Source organism: Megascapheus bottae, chromosome 19 (genome assembly GCF_031878675.1).
Source record: "Megascapheus bottae isolate mThoBot1 chromosome 19, mThoBot2.hap1, whole genome shotgun sequence".
Classification (NCBI taxonomy): domain Eukaryota; kingdom Metazoa; phylum Chordata; class Mammalia; order Rodentia; family Geomyidae; genus Megascapheus; species Megascapheus bottae.
In genome coordinates this window covers 8753387-8771937 of record NC_143527.1, presented here as the reverse complement: position 1 = coordinate 8771937, position 18551 = coordinate 8753387, and the positions used below count along the sequence as shown (strand labels likewise).

The window sequence follows — 18551 nt, the reverse complement described above, 5'->3', positions numbered from 1 at the left end:
ATTCCCCCTCTCCTCAAAGGCCAGGCAGGAGGGACTGGCGGCCACCGTGGCCTTTCCATTGCTAGCTTTGCTGAGGGAAGAAGGAACTGAGTCAGGTTTGAGGGGCCCTCCCCCAGCTTCCCACTCCATCTGTGTTCCGGCAGATACAGAAACATTCTGCCCAGGACAAGACATCAGTTGAGACTCTAAACCAGCATGGAACTTATTGGCTAGAGGAGAGAATTCAGAATAAGAAGGGTCTTGGCTTCCATCTAGGTGGGGTTCGCCATACAAGACCCCAAAGAACCACCTTCCAAGGTCTCAGCAGTGAGGTGGTGGTGGGAGCTCCAGGGACTAAGTGCCAGGTAGTGGGACAGGAGTCTTAAGGGAGAAAGGCTGTCTGTCGGCATAGTTACTGGCTGCTCCGAGTCTCAGGGCATCTCTCTGGAGGATGCGTGCTCAGCCTCCGGAGACAGTTCAACTGCACAGACCACAACTTTAATCCCAGTCCAGACACACAGACAGGCTAGCTAACCCTAGGGCAAATCGATTTGGAAATGAAGGAGGGGAGGAGAGAGAGGAGATGGAAGGGGGGGGGGACGGAATGAGGAGGGAGAAAGAGAGGGAGAGAATGAAAGAGCCTATCTGATCCACCTCTTAGAGGTTCAAGTGGTTTCTGTTTGGCTTTTTTTTTGTGTGAAGAGCGATAATAAAAATGATACCAAACTCCTCTGAAAATAAATACAGAGGCTCTATGGATTTCTAGCAATAATAGCAAGCATTCTCAATGGGATTACGGCTCACTTTACCATGATAAAATCACTGGTAAATTTCTCGAACGTTACTCCTTTGTGCATATACTTTCTCATAGAAAATGGTGTTCTGCTGGGGGGGCGGGGGACGGCCCCTCCACAGACCTGCGGTCCCTCTGGGGCTCTCTGGAGAACTTTACTAATGAATAAGGGTCTCTCTCTCCAGGGCTTCATTTTGGGCATATTTCAGAAATGGCTGAACTTCAGATTCTGAACTTTCACTTACTTGAGAGTGAATTAAGGGAGAAAAAATAATAATGAGATTAGCAGATAAGTAAACAAACATTTTAATTGAGGCTCAAGAGCTCTGGCTAGTATGGAATTACATGTGTCCATATTCTGTCTTGGTCTACATGAAACCAAAACCCATAAGGTTATACTACACATGATCACCTAACTCCACAAGGCCTCTGAAAGGGTTTTTCATGTGGCAATTTAAAGGTGTGTGATTGTGTAAAACACAATGGCAAAATGAGTGTCTCCGTGGCTTTATTTTTTTCTTGGTAAAATTTGCTCTGGTGAGTACATATGAGTACCAAATTTCAGTTCCCTTTCTTACCTCCCAAAAGAAACACGACCTCGTGGGCCTCACGGGTCTCTTAGCCAGGGGAAATGAGTGGAACCCAGAGAAAGGGTTTTTAGGTACATTCTGTGTTGTGAAAACCTGGAGCCTTGCTCCTTGGTTGCACCTAATTGAAAACTTATTTTCCCCCATAGTATTTAATATATACTTCATAGATTTTAATGCTTTTTAATGTTATTACAAAAAGTGAAGTTCAGAGGGGTTAGAGTACATTTTGGGGGGGACAATGTCACCCCTTCTCTCTCCCCGTTTTCCCTCGGGTCCTCATCCGCAGATCGTATAATTCATTGTCAAGGGAGTGTCAGGTAGCTCCATTGCAGCATTTGTTCATTCTTTGGCCTTCCATTTCTGTGCCCCCTTACCAAGACAAACAGAAAAGGAAAGCCACAGAAAGGAACCAAACCTCTTGTTTCCCGAAGTCCATTTTTATGAATATTATTTTCTATAAATTCCTGCCCTCTGGATAGCCTCCTTTGGTCTCACAATGTGTGAATACCTAGAGTCCTGCATGATTTATCATGCCCCAGCATATTGGTGTATTTTAGATCTAGCTTCCACATATGAGAGAAAATGTACTGCTTGTCTCTCTGGTTTACCTCAGTAAACATGATGTGTTCTAGGTCCATCCATCTTGCTGTGTGGCTCTTCTGATTGGCCGGTGGCAGGGTGCTGGACTTAGTTTATCTTACCTAGCTGGACCAAGTTTCCACAGCCAGGGGGTCACTGGTGTCTGCTGTGGAACGAGGTGCAGGAAGCATGGAAAAAGAGCTGCTTGGTTCTCTGTCTTTGGAAGTCTCAGGGCTGCTGCCTGAGAGGTGCATCACCCTTTCCCTCTGAGTTCTCAGGGTTTTCATGGTCTGGCTCATGGTTTCCCTCTGCCCAGCTGGAAATGTCTACGGATCACCTTCTCCACTTTTCTCCTTATTGCCATACATACCTCTACACCACATGTAACCACGAGTCATAGGTGGATATGTAAAAGTAAATAAAATGGAAGCCAAATTCCAATCATCTTCCGCTTCCACACCAGCCCCTTCCAAAGGCTCCGTCGCCACGGTGGAAGTGTCCACTGTATCAGACAGTGCAAATTCAGAGCAGCTCTCTTAGCTCAGAAAGCTCTGCCTGGTTGTGCCACTTGGTGGAGTCACCAACAATTTCTTGATTTGACCAGAAGTGTAAGAAACACAGACCCATGCATGTGAACTTAGGAGGATACTTCTTTTTCCCTTGGCCATTTGAGAATCTATTATTTCAAGTTGGTCTTAAAATATTTTGAACTGTTATTATAGATGTGATGTCCAGAGGGAATACTGTTTCATAAGACAGGTGATGAATACATTTCTTTTTGGGCCATGTTAGCCTTTCCTTCCCTCTCTCTTAAGTCCTCTTTGTTTTCTTTGAAACAAATTTTTCCTATCAAATGTAGGCTTGATTTTTACAAGTAGCACAATGTACCATCATCATGATTTGAAGAATCTTAAAAACCCTGGCTCCATTTTGGAGCGGTTCAACAGGGTACACTGTGTTCTGTTTAAATGAATTTCCTATTTCTAATGACTTGTAGAAAGAAGAAGAAATAAGATAAAAAACATTGCTGTTTGTTCTGAATCTCAGAGTGTGTTGGGAATAATGAATGCTTCCAAGATCATTTGTGGAACAGGGCTCAGCCATGTAAGAAGGGCAGCGGTCACTCTATGCTGGGGTGATAGGCCCCAGCGTGATAGCTTGCACAGACAGAGATTTGACAGGCCAGATTCAGGACAGGATTCTGTGCAGACTGCCCTGCCCACAAACTGTGTGTCTCCAGCATACCTCATAAACCCAGACTTAGAGCCAGGGCAGACAATGAATGCATCCAGGGTTTATGGAGGCCCCTGTGAGAGATCTCACCGGGGACCAGAATTTACGACACCTTTCTCATATGCAGGCAGTCTAACCTGAAGACTCAGAGAATGGTAGGGATGGGAATTCAGGACTTGGGGGCCCAGAAACCATCTCTGCAAACCACTTGTCCATAGGAAAAGAGATGAAAGGGAATTCTAAACAATTGCTTTTAGTTATTAATGAGCTGAAATCAATCTTGGATGATTATAATAAGTAATAGAACTACGATATGAAGAGACAGGAAAAGAAAGAATCTGGGGTTATTGTGGCCTTTATTAATTTCTTTATTTGGTGGGACACCTCTCTCCACCTTGATCTTCTGAGCCCTGGCTTGTGTAAGTGTTGGGAGTTGATATAATGGCTTCCTCACGATTCTTGTTCATCCCTTCTTAGCTTCTGCTATACTCATTGTTTTCTCTTTACACTGAAAGGCTGTATATACAAATGGATAACACTGCCCACATATAAAATACAAGTCTGATCTGGGTGCTGGTGGTTAACACCTGTAATTCTAGCTACTGAGAAAACAAATATGAAGACTGACATTAGAAGCTAGCCAGAGCAGGAAAGTCTCTGAGATGTTTATTTCCAGTCAACCAGCACAAAGCCAGAAGTCAAAGTGTGGCTCAAGTGGTAGAGTACCAGTTTTAAGCAAAAAAATTAAAGAACAACACCAAGGTCCTCAGTTCAAGCCTTAGGACTGGCACGTGGAAATACATTTATAATTATGTAAATAAATACATGAATAAGTAGAAGTCTGATCCACAAGCTGCAGAAACCAGGTCAGGAAGACAGCCTCCTATCCACATGCTAGAAAACAGATTTATATCAAGTCAAGCCATCAACTCTAATAACGATCTGGGAAGTCAACAGTAACAGTTGTAAATGGCCAGATTTTGTTACTATTCCATAGCTTTCTTATTGCCCCTTCTCCACTAGCCTTGGTCTGCTCAGGCCCAAGCAGAGAAATCCAGATATGTACCTGTAACAGATCACACGAGCAGCCCAGCGCTCAGCTAGTGCGTGTCTAGTTTTCTCATGCTGTTCACCTCTGATGAGGGTGTGCCCAAAACTTCTCCCCTCTCCTCTGTCTTCCTTCTGTAGCGCCCTTGCCCCTCTACCTGCCTCAGAGTCTCTGTCAAAATGCCAAGGAAGGTGGATGGCTGTGTCTTGTGCTGAAAATAGCAAAGCAGACATCAGCAGCCTTTGCGTCTCTCCCTTGATCAGTCTTGCTTTATTTCTATCCATCACATGCACGGAGAGGATAGATGTGGAGGCGGCCATGAGGGCTACGCCGGGGACGTGAACCATCTCGTGACTGAACTCAGGACACTTGGCAGCTGCTACCCAAAGGCCAGCACCCCTCTCCCTTCCCGCATTTGTGAAATGCGCATGGTTCGTCTGCCTGCTGGGGCTGAGTGTGATGAGATAAATAATAACTGCGTTCTGTGAAAACTTGAATTGTTACGGCACATCTGGGTGGAACATAAAGGAAGTAATTAGTGAAGCCAAGTGGGAAAAGTTCAAAATTAGAATTTTGCTTTTAAGGGGCACTTGGGAGGGAACCGTTGAGGAAGAAAGAGAATGCCTGTCCCGACTCCCCTGTACCCAGACCTCATTTTAAAGAAAACAACAAGGAGGTAAGTTTTAAGAGGCGTCCTAGGGAATGTTAGATGTTAATGTCACTAATCTAAAAGCTATTAGTGTGCTGAAATAGCCAGGTGATTACCAGGCAGAGTTATTACGGACCTCTCTGTGGACCCCTCCAATGTTGGTTTTGGAAAATCGGGTCCGCTCACCATGCTCTCAGCAGAACCATTGTCAGGATTGCAGTGAAGTTTATTGTGAGGTAATTGTGAGGTAATATTCAGGGTGCGTTCCTGTGATGTGTAGCTGGCTCGTGGGCTGTCATTGATTATTTTCCTGGAGTGTCTTTCATCTTTCCCGCCCCACCTCTTGCTCAATAAAAGTCAAGAGTCGATAGAGGTTCTGAGCCCTGTTGACACTGTAGGTCATTATAAGAATTTGCTTCTTGGGTTCAGTTTCTTCATTTGAATTCTTATGAAGTCACAGTTACTGTGACCTTATTGTTTCCTGTAACTTGTACTGGACTGGAATAGTAAGTAATGTTCTTTTCCATTTTATGTAACATTCACCTTTTGATCTCTCTGCCCGCTGTCCTATGAGGTTGGTAGGTAGGTAGGCCAGTGGAGGACAGATGTCATACCCGTTTGAATAGATAAAAACATAGAAAGGAACAAGGCTAATGCTTTGCATAAAGTCATACATTTGGCAGGTCTGGATTCAGACCTTGAGCCTCTGATCTCAAGAATCCACTGCCAACCAGTGAATTCAACATATTCCAGACCTCGTTTCCTCTTGAACTAACACTGAATGCTTTATAAGTACGAACTCAGCTGGGGGCTGGTGACAAATGCCTGTAATCCTAACTATTTAGGAGGCTATGATCTGAGTATTACGGTTCAAATCCAGCCTGGGCAGAAAAATCTAGCAGTAGAGCTGTGGCTCAAGTGGTAAAGTGCTATCCTTGAACACAAAAGTCTCATAAGGAGCAGGGCCCAGGCTAGGAGGTCAGGTCCCACTACCAGCTGAACAAGAAAAAAGAAAAGAAAAAAAAAAGAACTCTTGGATATACTTTGGGGAATTTCTTTAGAGAAGCTTACAAAAGAGCTGTGCTGGGAATTAGAAAGAAATTTTCTTGCCTTAGCAATTTAGTTAGCCAGCACTTGCATGGAAGGCTTGCAGAGAAAGGCATGTTGGGGCCATGTTTCTCCATGTGAGCTGTAAATCTGTAAAGTGTCTATACCCAGAGCCCACGCTGTGTCTCTAACACACTAGCCACTCGACCACTGGGCACTCAAAATATGGCTCATTTGAACTGAGATGTGCACAAATGTCAGTTCCCCACGAATTCATAGCCATGAGAAAAGAATGTGAGTTATTTCAGCAATTTTTAGATTTCCTCTGTGTTGACATGATGTATTAGATAACAAAATATAACATGAAACGTAATATCAGGGGATTATTGTGAAAGTTTTCATGTGGCTGCTGGAAGATTAACACAATATTTTGTTTTATTTCTGCTGGGCAGCGCTGGTCAGTCCAGACACGTTCACTTAAGGATGCCACGGGCATTAGGTGGGTGAGGGTGAGCAGGGCTAGGAGTCCAGCATGGGCTGGAATAGAGCAGTCTCTTGCAGGAAGAGCTGAAGGGAAGGAAGCGAGTGGCGCCTGCTGTGGGACTGGAACCCTTATTATGCAAGAAGGCTGAAGAACCCCAGAGCTCCATGTGGCAATTTCAGTGGAAACATTTTCACTTCTGAAACTTAGTTTCTTTTCTAAACTCCACCCAAGGCAAAATAGATGATTGCTTCCTGGAAATCAAACCCGGGGACTTTAAAAGTGTTTCATATTAAAACCAGAAAAACCCAAGGAGAAAATTATATTTCTCAGAGCTTTGAGAACAAATGCTTGCTTGTGAGAAATAATTTTCCTATAAATATTTTATTCCTCCCCTCCCTCGTTGTTATCCAGCTGAGAGGTTTCACTTGGATAAATGAGATGATGTTCCTCTTTGGAGAGAAGAGTAAAGGGCACCCCGAGGCCCCCGAGCTGCTGAGCCTGACTCAAAATCTTTTTATTTTATTGTTGGGGTAATGTGTAGAGGGGTAACATGACATTCATCAGATCATAGGTGCATTACTTCTCGCACATTGTTAATCCTTCTCATGTTTTTGTCCCTGTTTCCCTCTCCACACCCCCTCCCAATCACCTTGTTTTCCTCCCTTCTTTACCCTATTTCAAATAAACAAATAAATGTATATACAATGTACTAGGCAACAAAGTCAGATCTGACTCAAAATTTTTCCAGCTTCTATTCTATTCTAGAGAGAGTCTCTTCTACTGAGAGTCTGGTGGGATTCTGAGGTGGAATGCCTGCCTAAAGCCTGTAGAAGACAGAAAAGGAAGGCAAAAAATATATATCTCTAAGTACATGATATCCAAGTTATAGTTCCAAACATCGTTCAAGGCTTGGCTTAGGGGAATGCCTAGGTGCCAGCAGACAGCAGGTGGCTGACAGGAGAGGAACTAGTGCTGTCTCTGAGCATCAGATGCATGGAGGCAGCTCTGGTATGGTTTGAAAAAAATGAAACTATATTTGGTTGAAGAGATATGTAGAATGTGTCCAAAGAGAGGGGCTAGGCTGAGGTGGAGCTGAGACTGTGGGTGGATATCAGGCCTTGAGGCAACAGAGCCCACTGGGCTGTCTTTTGCTGTCTTCACCTTGGTGGCTACCACATGCAGCAGGGGTGTGACAAAATTCCGTATTATTCAAGACTGTTTTGATAGTAAGCAGCCTTGGAAGACAGGAATAATAACTTCACAGAGATTCACGTTCCCTAAACTCAGAGTTCCTGTTGTGCATTTTTAACCCTTTGTGTCTGCGGGTGTCCGCCAGGTTTCTTCATAGTGCTTGCTGGGAATTGAGAAGTGGAGATCCCACTTAGAAAGGAGAGCAGTTACAATCACTGTGGATGATAAGCTGTCCTTTGTCTCTGACTCAGGTGTCTTCTGCTATCAGCCAGCATCTGGGCAGAGAGACTTGCCAGCTCGTAAGTAGGGAATACTTAAGAACTTCAGAGTTTCTGACAGCCACGCTTAGCAATTCTGGAGTTCTGGAGTCTGTAGAGCAACCTGAAAAGAAAAGACCCATTGTTTGGGGGGTATGCCTTTCATGCTGCCGATAATTAAGGATGCAGATACTTAAGGATTAGATACTTCAGGACCAGGACTAAGGATGGCATAGGTATACTCAGGACACAGACAGACAGACGACAGTAGGGTGAGATGGCAATGAACTGTTGTAGTTAGTTTTTAATGCCGGCAACAAAATTTTCATTGCATTTGCAACCATCTACAACTAGGCACAGAGTAATATTTATAGAAGTTACAAAAAGAGAGAAATTTCAACTTCTGTCTTTACAAACCTTATAGTAACGATAAGGAGAAATCATAGGGTACTCCAAATGGAGAGGGCATAAGGAAACAGCAAGGACCGAAGGTTGGTAATTGTCCCATTTTTTAAGTTAATCAACATCCATACACAGTTCTGGCAGCCTCTCTTACCAAGTCTGTGTAGGACACAAAGCTGGAGAGCTAGATCAAAAGACAGAAATAAGAAGCAAGTCTCAGAACGTAAAGGGGTGTTGAAAATCAATTTGATCGGAATAGGACAAGTAGGTGATGAAGGACTGGAGACAGGACCTTCAGTCTGAGGGAGCAAAACCCAGCGGGAGGTGTTTTCCCAGCTTCACAGCAGAGGATCTGACACCCCAGGGCAGGCCCTCATTGTCTTTGGCTGTCAGAAGCCCTGAATACTTGGGCCTCCAGTCCTAGGTGGTGTACCGCACAGAGAAACAGAGGCAGGGTTTCCTGCTAGTGTCACCTCTACCTCTCACCAAGTGAAGCAGGCGCTTTAAGTGGCAAAGTCCTATACGAATACATCTTCAGAGTGTCCAGGTGTCTTGCCCTTTATTATTATTTTATTTATTATTATTATTATTATTATTATTATTATTATTATTATTTTAGCTAAGGCTTTGTGACAAGGAGCAAAGCATGCTCAGAGGTGTTTCTGCTTGTTTTTAACCTTGAGTGTTTCATGACATTGAGCTAAACATGTCTCTGCCCATTTCCGCCTAGGACAAAATGGAGAAGGCTTTATTTCAGACTTGTGATAAAAAAGTAAACCATGAAAAAACAAAACAAAGAAATAATGAAATGAAATGTATACAATAGAATCTTAGTACTATAATTATCTTAAACTTAAAAAAACAACCCTGTAAATTTGGCATTGTTGAACCAACTCCTAAAATTCAGGTTTCCTCTGCTCCCCATTTAATCCTAAATGGTATTTTGAAAATTAACATTTAATGTGGGTTAGCCTGAGTTTTTGGACAACATTTTGACTTTTTTTTTACTCTATGCATCTAAATGAGTTTTAGTGACCCTACATCTTTACTTTCTTGTTCCTAGATTGGGAAATGATTACAATTACTGTTACCCAATAACCTGTTTCTTCAGTGCAGGCAGACTCACATAAGTACAAAAGCTCTGTGGGGTTGAATCTGCCTCCACCCCTGCATACCTGTTCATGCTTCTAATTAAGGGAGATTAGAACAAGAGGGACTTCCAGAGGAGGGATTGTCCAAGTTGTGGGCCAGGGTGTCTCCTGAAGAAGTTTGAGAGGCAGATACCACTTCTGCACATGTATGTTCAATTTTCAAAATTTAAATATAGAGAGCTGTCCAGAAGACAATTCCTAAGTCATTGTTAACAGTCTAAGTGACTTATCCTCAAATTGTCTGTGGCACAGCTTTCATGTATGATGCAGTTTACAACCCATCCCAAGAAGCAATTATGATTCCAGATAGAGTGCTCCTGTAATTTGCATACAGACTTAAAAAGGGGTTGGGGGATGGCTGCGAAGTTTGAATCCCTTCATCCTGAATATCTCCCATGGCTGGTCCCTTGGAAATGGGTTACTCCATGGTTCTTCATTCCCTAGAAGAGAGGGAAGGATAGAGCCACAGGCCATGGAATCAGCCAGAGTAGGGACCAGATCCTAAGACATCAAGCATGCCCTTTCACTTCTGTGCCTCCACTTTCTCCTGGTGGAGAGGCCAATACCTGCCTTCCAGGTGTGAGAACAAGTGGCAGTATGCATGTGGTAGCTGCCTTCCAGGTGGTAGTGTGCACACGGGGTTCTATCCAGAAAAGCATGAACAAGCAGATGTCACTACCAGAGCCCTTTCCACCGAATCAAAGGCAATAGACTTAGAGGGACATTGTTTAAGATATCAAGACCCAAACGTAAGTGGCAAACCTTAGATTTCCTTGTAACCTAGTGTTCACATGCTCCAGAGCAAGTGGTTGCGTTGGTTGTCTTCTATTGTTAACTTTACCTTGGAGCCTTCAGCTTGCTGCCCTCCTCTTTCCAACCTTTGTCTTAAGGAATGGAGACACAAGGACATCCAAGGTCCCGTGGAAGAAGCCAGTAGCTGTATCTCAGGGAATGGAGGTCAAGTCCAGCCAGTCCATCCTACACCTAGCCTGGGTGACAAGTGATCAAGAAGCAAAAAGGGTTCCTTCCACAGCAGGCTTGCTGCTGAGCTGATTCTTTTGGTGTGTGTGGGCTTCATTAGAGTTGGGTTCTGGATGGTTCTGCTGTTTAGAGGGCTTTCCAAAATCTTGTTTGATGATGAAAAACTATGGGAACACATTATAAACAATTCCAGGGCACAAGCAGTATCTCACACTGTACTTTATTTTTCTTCACAAAATTAACTGGACAGACAAGTTTAATGGCGATGTGACATTTTCCAACAATACAAACAAAGTGCCATTATGTTTAATGGTTGCTAACTGAAGACTTACTTTACTTAACTATGTAAAGTATGCTTAGCATCTCTCTCTATATTTTTTGTATGTACAGTGTTGTGGATATCAGCCACCCTAAAAAAAAGCGTCAATCTTAAAAGCAGCCTGTGGAAGGTAAATTTATTAAAATCTTGATGACAAAGTCTTTCAATACAAAATATTTATTGTACATCTATTTAAAACAAAAAAACACCTCCAGCAACTCTAAACAAAAACAAAAGTTGGTTGAAAACTGGTACTATTAGGAAAAAAAAAGCCCACAACTACCATAGGAAAGCCCCTTCCCCCCAATTTAATCAGCCATCAATCCTTTGAATGCTACCCTGGACGGAGAATTTAATGAAATGAGCTACCTGGAGGCCCAGTACAGATTTCCAAAAAGTGACAGGATGTATGCCGCTGCTGAGAAGCAGTACTGCTGTCTTGGAACCAGCACTTGTGATGAGCTGGGCTCTCCACCTTCTGGAAGTGCTTTTTTTCTTCTGTACTTACTTTGGGGATACAAACAACCATAGAATACTGGCTTTGTTATTTTTCTAGGGCAGTCAAGATGAATCGGTTCAGAACTATTCATCCTCATCTGGTTTTCTTTGTGCTCAGGGAGACGCCTATTTCATGGCTGTCCAAAGATGTAGGACAGGATGATTTGTTGGGTAAGACTAAAGGACTCCTATGATCATTTACCCAATACTACTTTACAACGTTAATTTAATTTTTTTGTGTGTATGTGTGTGTGTGTGGATAATTAACATTTAGAAACAGATGTTCCTACCAACTAGAAGATTGTCATTAAATAGCCTTTTGGTTAAAATGGCAATTTTATTGTTTACATCCATTAGGACACATCCTAACATAATATTGCCTGTTTCTACTAAGTTAGACTTTGAATTAGGCCAGTAGCTCTGGACTCTCAATGTACCACAGAACTAAAAAATGGTTTTCTCTTGGTGTTTAGTGGTCTTCATGAGAACATCATGGTGACCCAATAAAAAGCCTGCATACCCTAGAGCTCTGGGTTTTCTGAAAACCACTCATTGGTCCAATCTAGAGAACATTTTGCTCATTTTCTTCTCCCTTCACAACAAATATCCTTTGTCTCACAGTAATAATAATTCTAAAAAAAATCCTTGAGAGATCCAAACTGAGTTACAATACAGATCTGATTAGAACATTCATAAGCCTGACAATGTGGAATTGTATTTCTTAAAGTGTATAACCACATTTGTTTGGGCTGCAACAGATACCACAGAATAAGATCAGAATAGAATTTCCACTGACTCCCTAATTTCCTTAGGCTGGTTTATATTTCAAGCCCTTTCCTGTTTTTTTTTTTCCTGATAGAGTAGGTATACATTTCTAACTATAAGTGATAAGAAAGTATAAACAGCTACTGCTCGAAGTACAACTGGAGTTAGACTTGAAGTTCACATTTATGAATTGGTTTAGCTTAATGCCAAATTGAGATTATCTGCAGTTTTGTCCATTTGATAGGTTCTTATGTGAGAGCTAGAGATGTACTGGGACTGCCCCAATAATGTACATCTAATTCTGGTCATTACTATCTGATTTGTAATGGTTCTTGGCCCTGACCCCTCCCCCACACCAGATCTAAGTCTTCAGGTATAAGCAACAGGCATTTACCAGCAAAATAAAAGTCACCTATGATGGCCATACTTGAACAGGCAGAGACAAGTGACCTGAGCAGGCAATGTTGGGTTTTTGATGTCCTTAATTCTAAATGTAATCTTAACTCAAATTTTATACCCATAAGCACTGTCAGCTAGCTCTTACAAACCCTTGGGAGGGGGTTCATGAATGACTGTACAGAACCTGCCAGCTGTTGCCTCTCCTCTTTTGGAGTACCCAGGCAGTGAGGCTTCAGGGACCCAGGGAATTCCTGGAATGTTTTTCTTCCTGAGAGCTCGATTAAGAGCAATGGGTGCCGTGTGGAGGAGCATATGTGTTCTGTTCTCTTCTGACCTTGCCAACGTGGAGAAGATTCCAAAGGATTAAGAGGATCTGACAATCAGGCATGAGTCCCCTCTCAACACGAAATTCTCCAGGATGGTTCTCTGATGCCTGATTGCAAAAATCACTGAGACAGCATCAAAAAGAGAAAGAAAAAAAATGGACTAGTTGAGACTTTTCCATATATACATTCATTGCTTCTACCATGTTTAACAAGAAGAAAAAATGCAACCTCAACTACTCTTAGAGCAAGGCCAGGCACAATACTGTACAGTCCTGGGGTCAGGAGGCTGGCCGCTGTCACCCTTCAAATCAGACAACAAAACTCCCAAAGGAAATCAGCCAGAATTTAGGCCCCATGACTTTTTTTAATATATATATATATATATATTTATATTTACATTTTTCAAATACTCTGCAAATCCCAGTTTGAACAACAGACAACAACAACAACAAAACCAAAATGAGCTTTATATTAAAAAAAGAGAGAGAGATTGAGAAGTCTGTGTTCTTCATTGTTACTCTGAAAGCAGCTTGGCGGATCTTGCCACTTGCCATGTACTGCAACCCAACACCATGAAAACGATCTTTGCAGGATAGCAGCACAAGGTTTGAGAGTCTCTATCTGTCACGTTGAGTGTGTAAACCTTTCAGAAAATAATGACTTGCTTAAAATAATCACAATCGTGGGAAGGTCTGATCATCCCGTTCCCTGAGGCCCGCCAGGGTTCTGTGGCTCCTCTACTGCGGGGTTTTCTGCCTTCCAGGGAACCCTTCAACTCCAGGAAGGGCTGGAGAAGAAAGCCCCTGGGGATGGCACTATGGAAGGAGGGTTCTGGGTGCATCTATGCTGAAATGAGCCACATGAAGCAATTCTGGGCAGGTCCCACCATTTTGGCCAGATTTTTGTCCTTTGGCTATTATTTCCCATCTGAATTTCCAACAGAATGAACCCTGCGGGTTGAGCTAAACGTGCATGTCATCCTAGGAAACATGAGTTAAATGCTGAATAGCCCAGGGACAAGTGAACTGTCAAAAAAACAAGGTCAAAGGAACAATGGATACCAGACAATGAGCAGTCTTGTGGACACAGGAGTGTACATCCAAAGGGCAGCACGGGTTAAGAGAGAGAGCTTCAGTGGGCAGAGACATGGAGGTTGTTCAGGTTGCTGAGACTTAGGGCTGACTCCACCTTTTAAACAATGCTTCTGAAGAATCAGGACACAAACATCTCTGATAGAAAATTAACATTTTTTCTAACAAATAAGGTAGAAGCTACAACTAAATATACTTAAAAAACTGCTGAGATGCATGTATTTTTTTTAAAAAGCAGCTTCTGAAATATCAACCACAGCATTAAACATTGAACATAGTACATTCCAAAGTTAATACAGATAAATGGTATATAATGTGATAATGCCACGAAGTTCTTCCACATATATCTCCAGGCTGGTTCTAAACTTGAATTTCTTTTTTCTAGTTTAGTAGCCAGAGGTTTCACTTCTTTTGCTACTCCTCTACAACTTTCCACCATTATAATTATTATTACCTTATTTTTGTGATGCTCCAGGATGAACATCTTAGTCCCACGTTCCATACCTGGGACTTCCCCACCCCCACCCCACCCCGACTCTCTTCCTCTATCAGGTTTTCAAATAAAGCCAACTACAATGACAAGACAATGTTTTCCATGTAATTCCGTAGACATAGGTCACTTATTCCATGACACTTCAACACTTCCTTTAGGATGCGTGACCACCACCCAAGGTCATCTAAAGCCCTCCCTGAAGCCACCAGAGAGGCTGAGGGTTGCCGACACGCAGGAGCAGAGGCCTAATGGGCCAAGCCCCTTCCTTCCCTCATAGCCCTTGCTGACCTCAGCTTCTGGGCCCTCACCATGTCCCTCTGCTGGGAAAGGCAAGGCCCAGAGCCCGCTTCCCTCCCTCCAGTGGCGAATGTCTTCAGAAGACTTGTATTTCAGGCCACCACATTCCTGTGCGAGCAGGCCCGCCTGGGGGCCTGCAGGCCACAGGCTCAACACCCCCTATTGCTCTTTCTTGACAGTGGAACTCTGAGCTCGCTCAGCTTCCAGCCATTTGGAGACCACACTGCTCTGTGGGAAGGCTCCTGGAGGCTGATGAGGACAGGCCTCCCGGCTGTTTCTGCAGATGTGAGGCTCCTACAACGCAGGCACTTGTGGCCGCCCGATGCTCTGATGGTGAAGAAGTCACCACCACATCCCACTTCCTCCAAACCAGAGGCTTCTGTTTCCTATGCAAACAGAACGAGTAGTGGAGGGACAGGGGCCATATGCAAAATATAGGAATATACACAATCAGGGATTAAGGTACTGGATGATAGCGTATATAAACTGCTAAAATGCTTCTGGGCACAATTGGTAGCTTAAAAAAATACTTTCCTATGGTTTAAGGGGCTTTTTCCCTTCGCTGTCCGACGGTGGGGAAGTCTCAGGGTACCCCATCCATCCGAAGTTCCCGGTGTGAGTCCGGTCAGGGGCTGAGTACTGTGCCCGTCATAGGCGAAGTGCCCGTTCTTCAGGGAAGAATGGCTGCCCCATCTGAGAACCCTTCTGGCCACAGCTCAGCGCCAGGGCCAGGGAGTGCCAGCCAGGAGAATATGTCTTCCTCCACCTCACCTCTGCCGCTCCTGGAGGAGCCAGAGCTGGGCTTCTTCACAGTCAAGGCTTCCACCACCTCTTTGCTCTTCAGATGGTGTGTCAGCACGGCCAGCAGATGCACCTGCGTTCCCAAGTCGCCTGGCATGGCCCAGGCCAGCTGGTGGAGGCACACACCATGGTGCCAGGCAGTCAGCGATAGGGTTTCCAAAAGCATGGGAGTTTCAATGGGACTGTCTTAAATAAATAAACCTCTTTCTTCTCAGTAATGTAAAAAATAAATGTTATTTTCCTTTGGCAGTAAATAGCTGATTCAATGTTTTGCCTGAAAGCTATGTGTATGTGTGTACGTGTGTGAGTGTGAGTGTGTGTGTGTGTGTGTGTGTGTGTGTGTGTGTGTGTGTGTGTGTGTATTCTGTGATTTGCTTTCTTTTTAAAGAGACCACACCTTCGTGTCAAGTCACTGACAATGCATATTATTTCTACTGCTTTAGTGAACCTTTTGCATACTGGTTTGGAGAAGGCCCGGGGCCGTCACTTGTGCCCCAGGTAGGCACCCAGAGTAACGCAGGCTCCCACCAGCGCCAGGCTGAGCAGAGTCTTCAGAGACAGCCAGGAGAAGTCAAACAGGGGGCGCACACCAGGGCCATACAGCTCCACAAAGGCATCCTGTAGGGGGAGAGGAAGATGAGTGTGAGGAGGTGGAGATGAGACACGCCTGGCCAGAGGCCTGGGGCTGCTTGGAAGTGAGACAGAGGAAAGGAAGCAGGCTCTTTGAGACACTTTTTGCACTCATTCAGGGACGAGTTACCGGAAAGCCATTTCCAGAGCAGGCCCTCCAGTGATAAGGCAGTACATAAAACAGTATGCTGTCTAATAGAGGTGGACAGATTCACGGAAAATGAATGCCATGAGGAGGGGATCAAAGAGGTAAGTGCTCAGATGAAAAATCAAACAGCAAAGGCAACTAGAAGACAACGGAGCTCTTGCAAGTTTACCTAGCCACTCATTAAAAATAGTAACCCACAAAAAAGCAAAGACTACCGTGCTTCGTTATCGAGTGCTTACTAGAACCCCATGACAGAGCAGTACTCTGTACTCTGTTGGTGCCCATGCTTAGCAGAAGCAACTCTGGGAGAGACTTGGCCTGATCCAAGAGGTGTGGGGCCACCGAGATGCACAACAGGGTCTATCATTTCTCACAGCTTCCTTGTGGGAACACTGGGTGATCTCAACCAGGCCTGGAACTCAAATTGTGAGGCCTGCAGGTAGCTGGTGCCCTGTCACTGGGTGCATGGCCCTTGATGGAAGATGAGCCCTCTGTTGTACGTTCTTGTTACTGCCTCTGCCATTGGGTGAGTGATGCTTCGTAGCAAAGTTCTGGGTTGACTCGGATGGAAGACATCACTAAGTGGCCGTGTTCTAGATGCTGGGAGAATTGCACTCTGAGAGTATGTGGACCATTCTCTGAGAGATTATTGGGATACATAAATCAGTATATGAATTCCTTTCACTTGATGTGACTTACATCTAGAGAGGGAAACAAGGTATCTACTGCCAGCGTACTCCCAGAAAGTGTGAATGAAAATACTCTCAAGTTTTATTCAGGAACTAGTAACGTGCCGTGCCTTAGGGCACTGCCCTGGTGCTGTGTGGAGTGGATTGTTAACCACGCTCAGTGTTTCGGTCTATGTGGGCTTATATGACAGTAGAGAGAGCAGGTGTGTCTTTATCTCTGGGCCTGCTTCTGAATTCAGTCACTGAGTAGAATTTGGTCCAATACTTCACATGAATGCATATTTATCTATTTGAAATTATTCTTTGTACATGTAATACCCTTGGGAGTCTAGAAGTGGGCTTAGGGGAACTTCTCACATTCAGTTCTTTTTCACGAGTGATAGCATGCTATCATCCACCGATACATATGTTTATGTGTATTTATGTTTTAACAAATGTCTTACTTAGGGTGTTTCAGGCTTAGTTATTATAAACACTACTATGATGTTTGTCGACTTGTTCTATTGATTTCTGAAATAAAGTAGAACTCAGTTGACCACTAATTGACATGGAGCCCCATAATCAGAAAGGGTTGTGCTGAGCCATTTACTCGTGGCTTTCCGGGGATGGCTGCCATCTTTTACAAAGCGGGCAAAACTCTTCACACGGGGGCCATCTTGTTCCCTAGGGATATTTAATAATGTGCAGAAACACTGGTCCTTATGGCTTGGGGTCTAGGGGAGGAGGGAAGGGGAGGGAGGGCATCTAGTGGCAGAGACCAGAGACACTGATCACCACCCTACAATACACAAGGAAACTTCCAGTCTTTTGCACTGGGGGTCCTGGCGGAGAAATCCTGGGATAAAAGTGACCCCGACTGTGGACCACAGAGGAACAGACCATTGATTGCTCCTTGTCAGCAGTCTGCTCACATCAACACTGAGTTGATTCACTGGTCCAGACAAGCAACCTTTTGCCAAATGGCATCTAGGCCTAGATGAACTTTTACCAGAAGAGGGCGCAAGGGATCTCTTCTTTTTAAAATAACTTTGCTAAAAGCATCTAGTGAGGAACCAGTGACTCATGCTAGTAATTCTAGCTACAAAGGAGGCTGAGATCTGAGGATCATGGCTCTAAGCCAGCCCAGGCAGGAGAGTCTGTGGGATTCATATCTCCAATTAACCACCAAAAAGCTGGAAGAGGAGCTGAGACTCAAGTGGTAGATTACAGCCTGGAGCTGAAAAAGCTCAAGGATAGTGCCTAGGACCTGAGTTCAAGCCCAGCACTGACCCAGAAAAAAAATAAGGCTTCAAAATTCTAAAAATTCTAGAAAACCCAACCCGTGAACATAAAATGAATACATACTTAGTGCTCTCAGGACATGGCTGACTGTGACCCTCTGTCTCCACAATGAGGAACCACCAGGCTGGCAGACGCAGCGTGTCTGCCTGTAGGAGAGTCTGTCTCCTGCGTCAGTCACCCAGGCTCACTGACCCAGCTGCAGACGTTGAGGGTCCTTTGCTCTGCATTCCCTCTGCCAGGAGAGGCTGAAGCAGACATGCTGCCTGCTCGCTAGCGTTAGGATTGGCTTGGAGAGGGTCAAAGCTGGGCCCTGAAGGCCTTTAGTCACCAAAGGAGTTTACTGGAGCAAAAGCCTGAAATGAATGACAGTCTTCCAATGACCTCCCTGGTCCTGGACCCCCCCTGGGAAGTAGATGGTGCAGGGTCAGAC

At 44.2% G+C, this 18551-nt stretch overlaps 1 protein-coding gene across 1 annotated transcript in view; it reads right to left on the bottom strand.

The window, feature by feature from the left end:
* Positions 1 to 13064: 13064 nt before the first annotated feature.
* The window catches only part of Bcl2 (BCL2 apoptosis regulator), a 161056-nt gene continuing 155569 nt past the window's right edge, over positions 13065 to 18551 (bottom strand). The window contains exon 2 of the mRNA XM_090352990.1: positions 13065 to 15991. Within this exon, the coding sequence (XP_090209116.1) occupies positions 15857 to 15991 (135 nt within the window). The 3' untranslated portion in view covers positions 13065 to 15856. The remainder of the gene's footprint in view (positions 15992 to 18551) is intronic.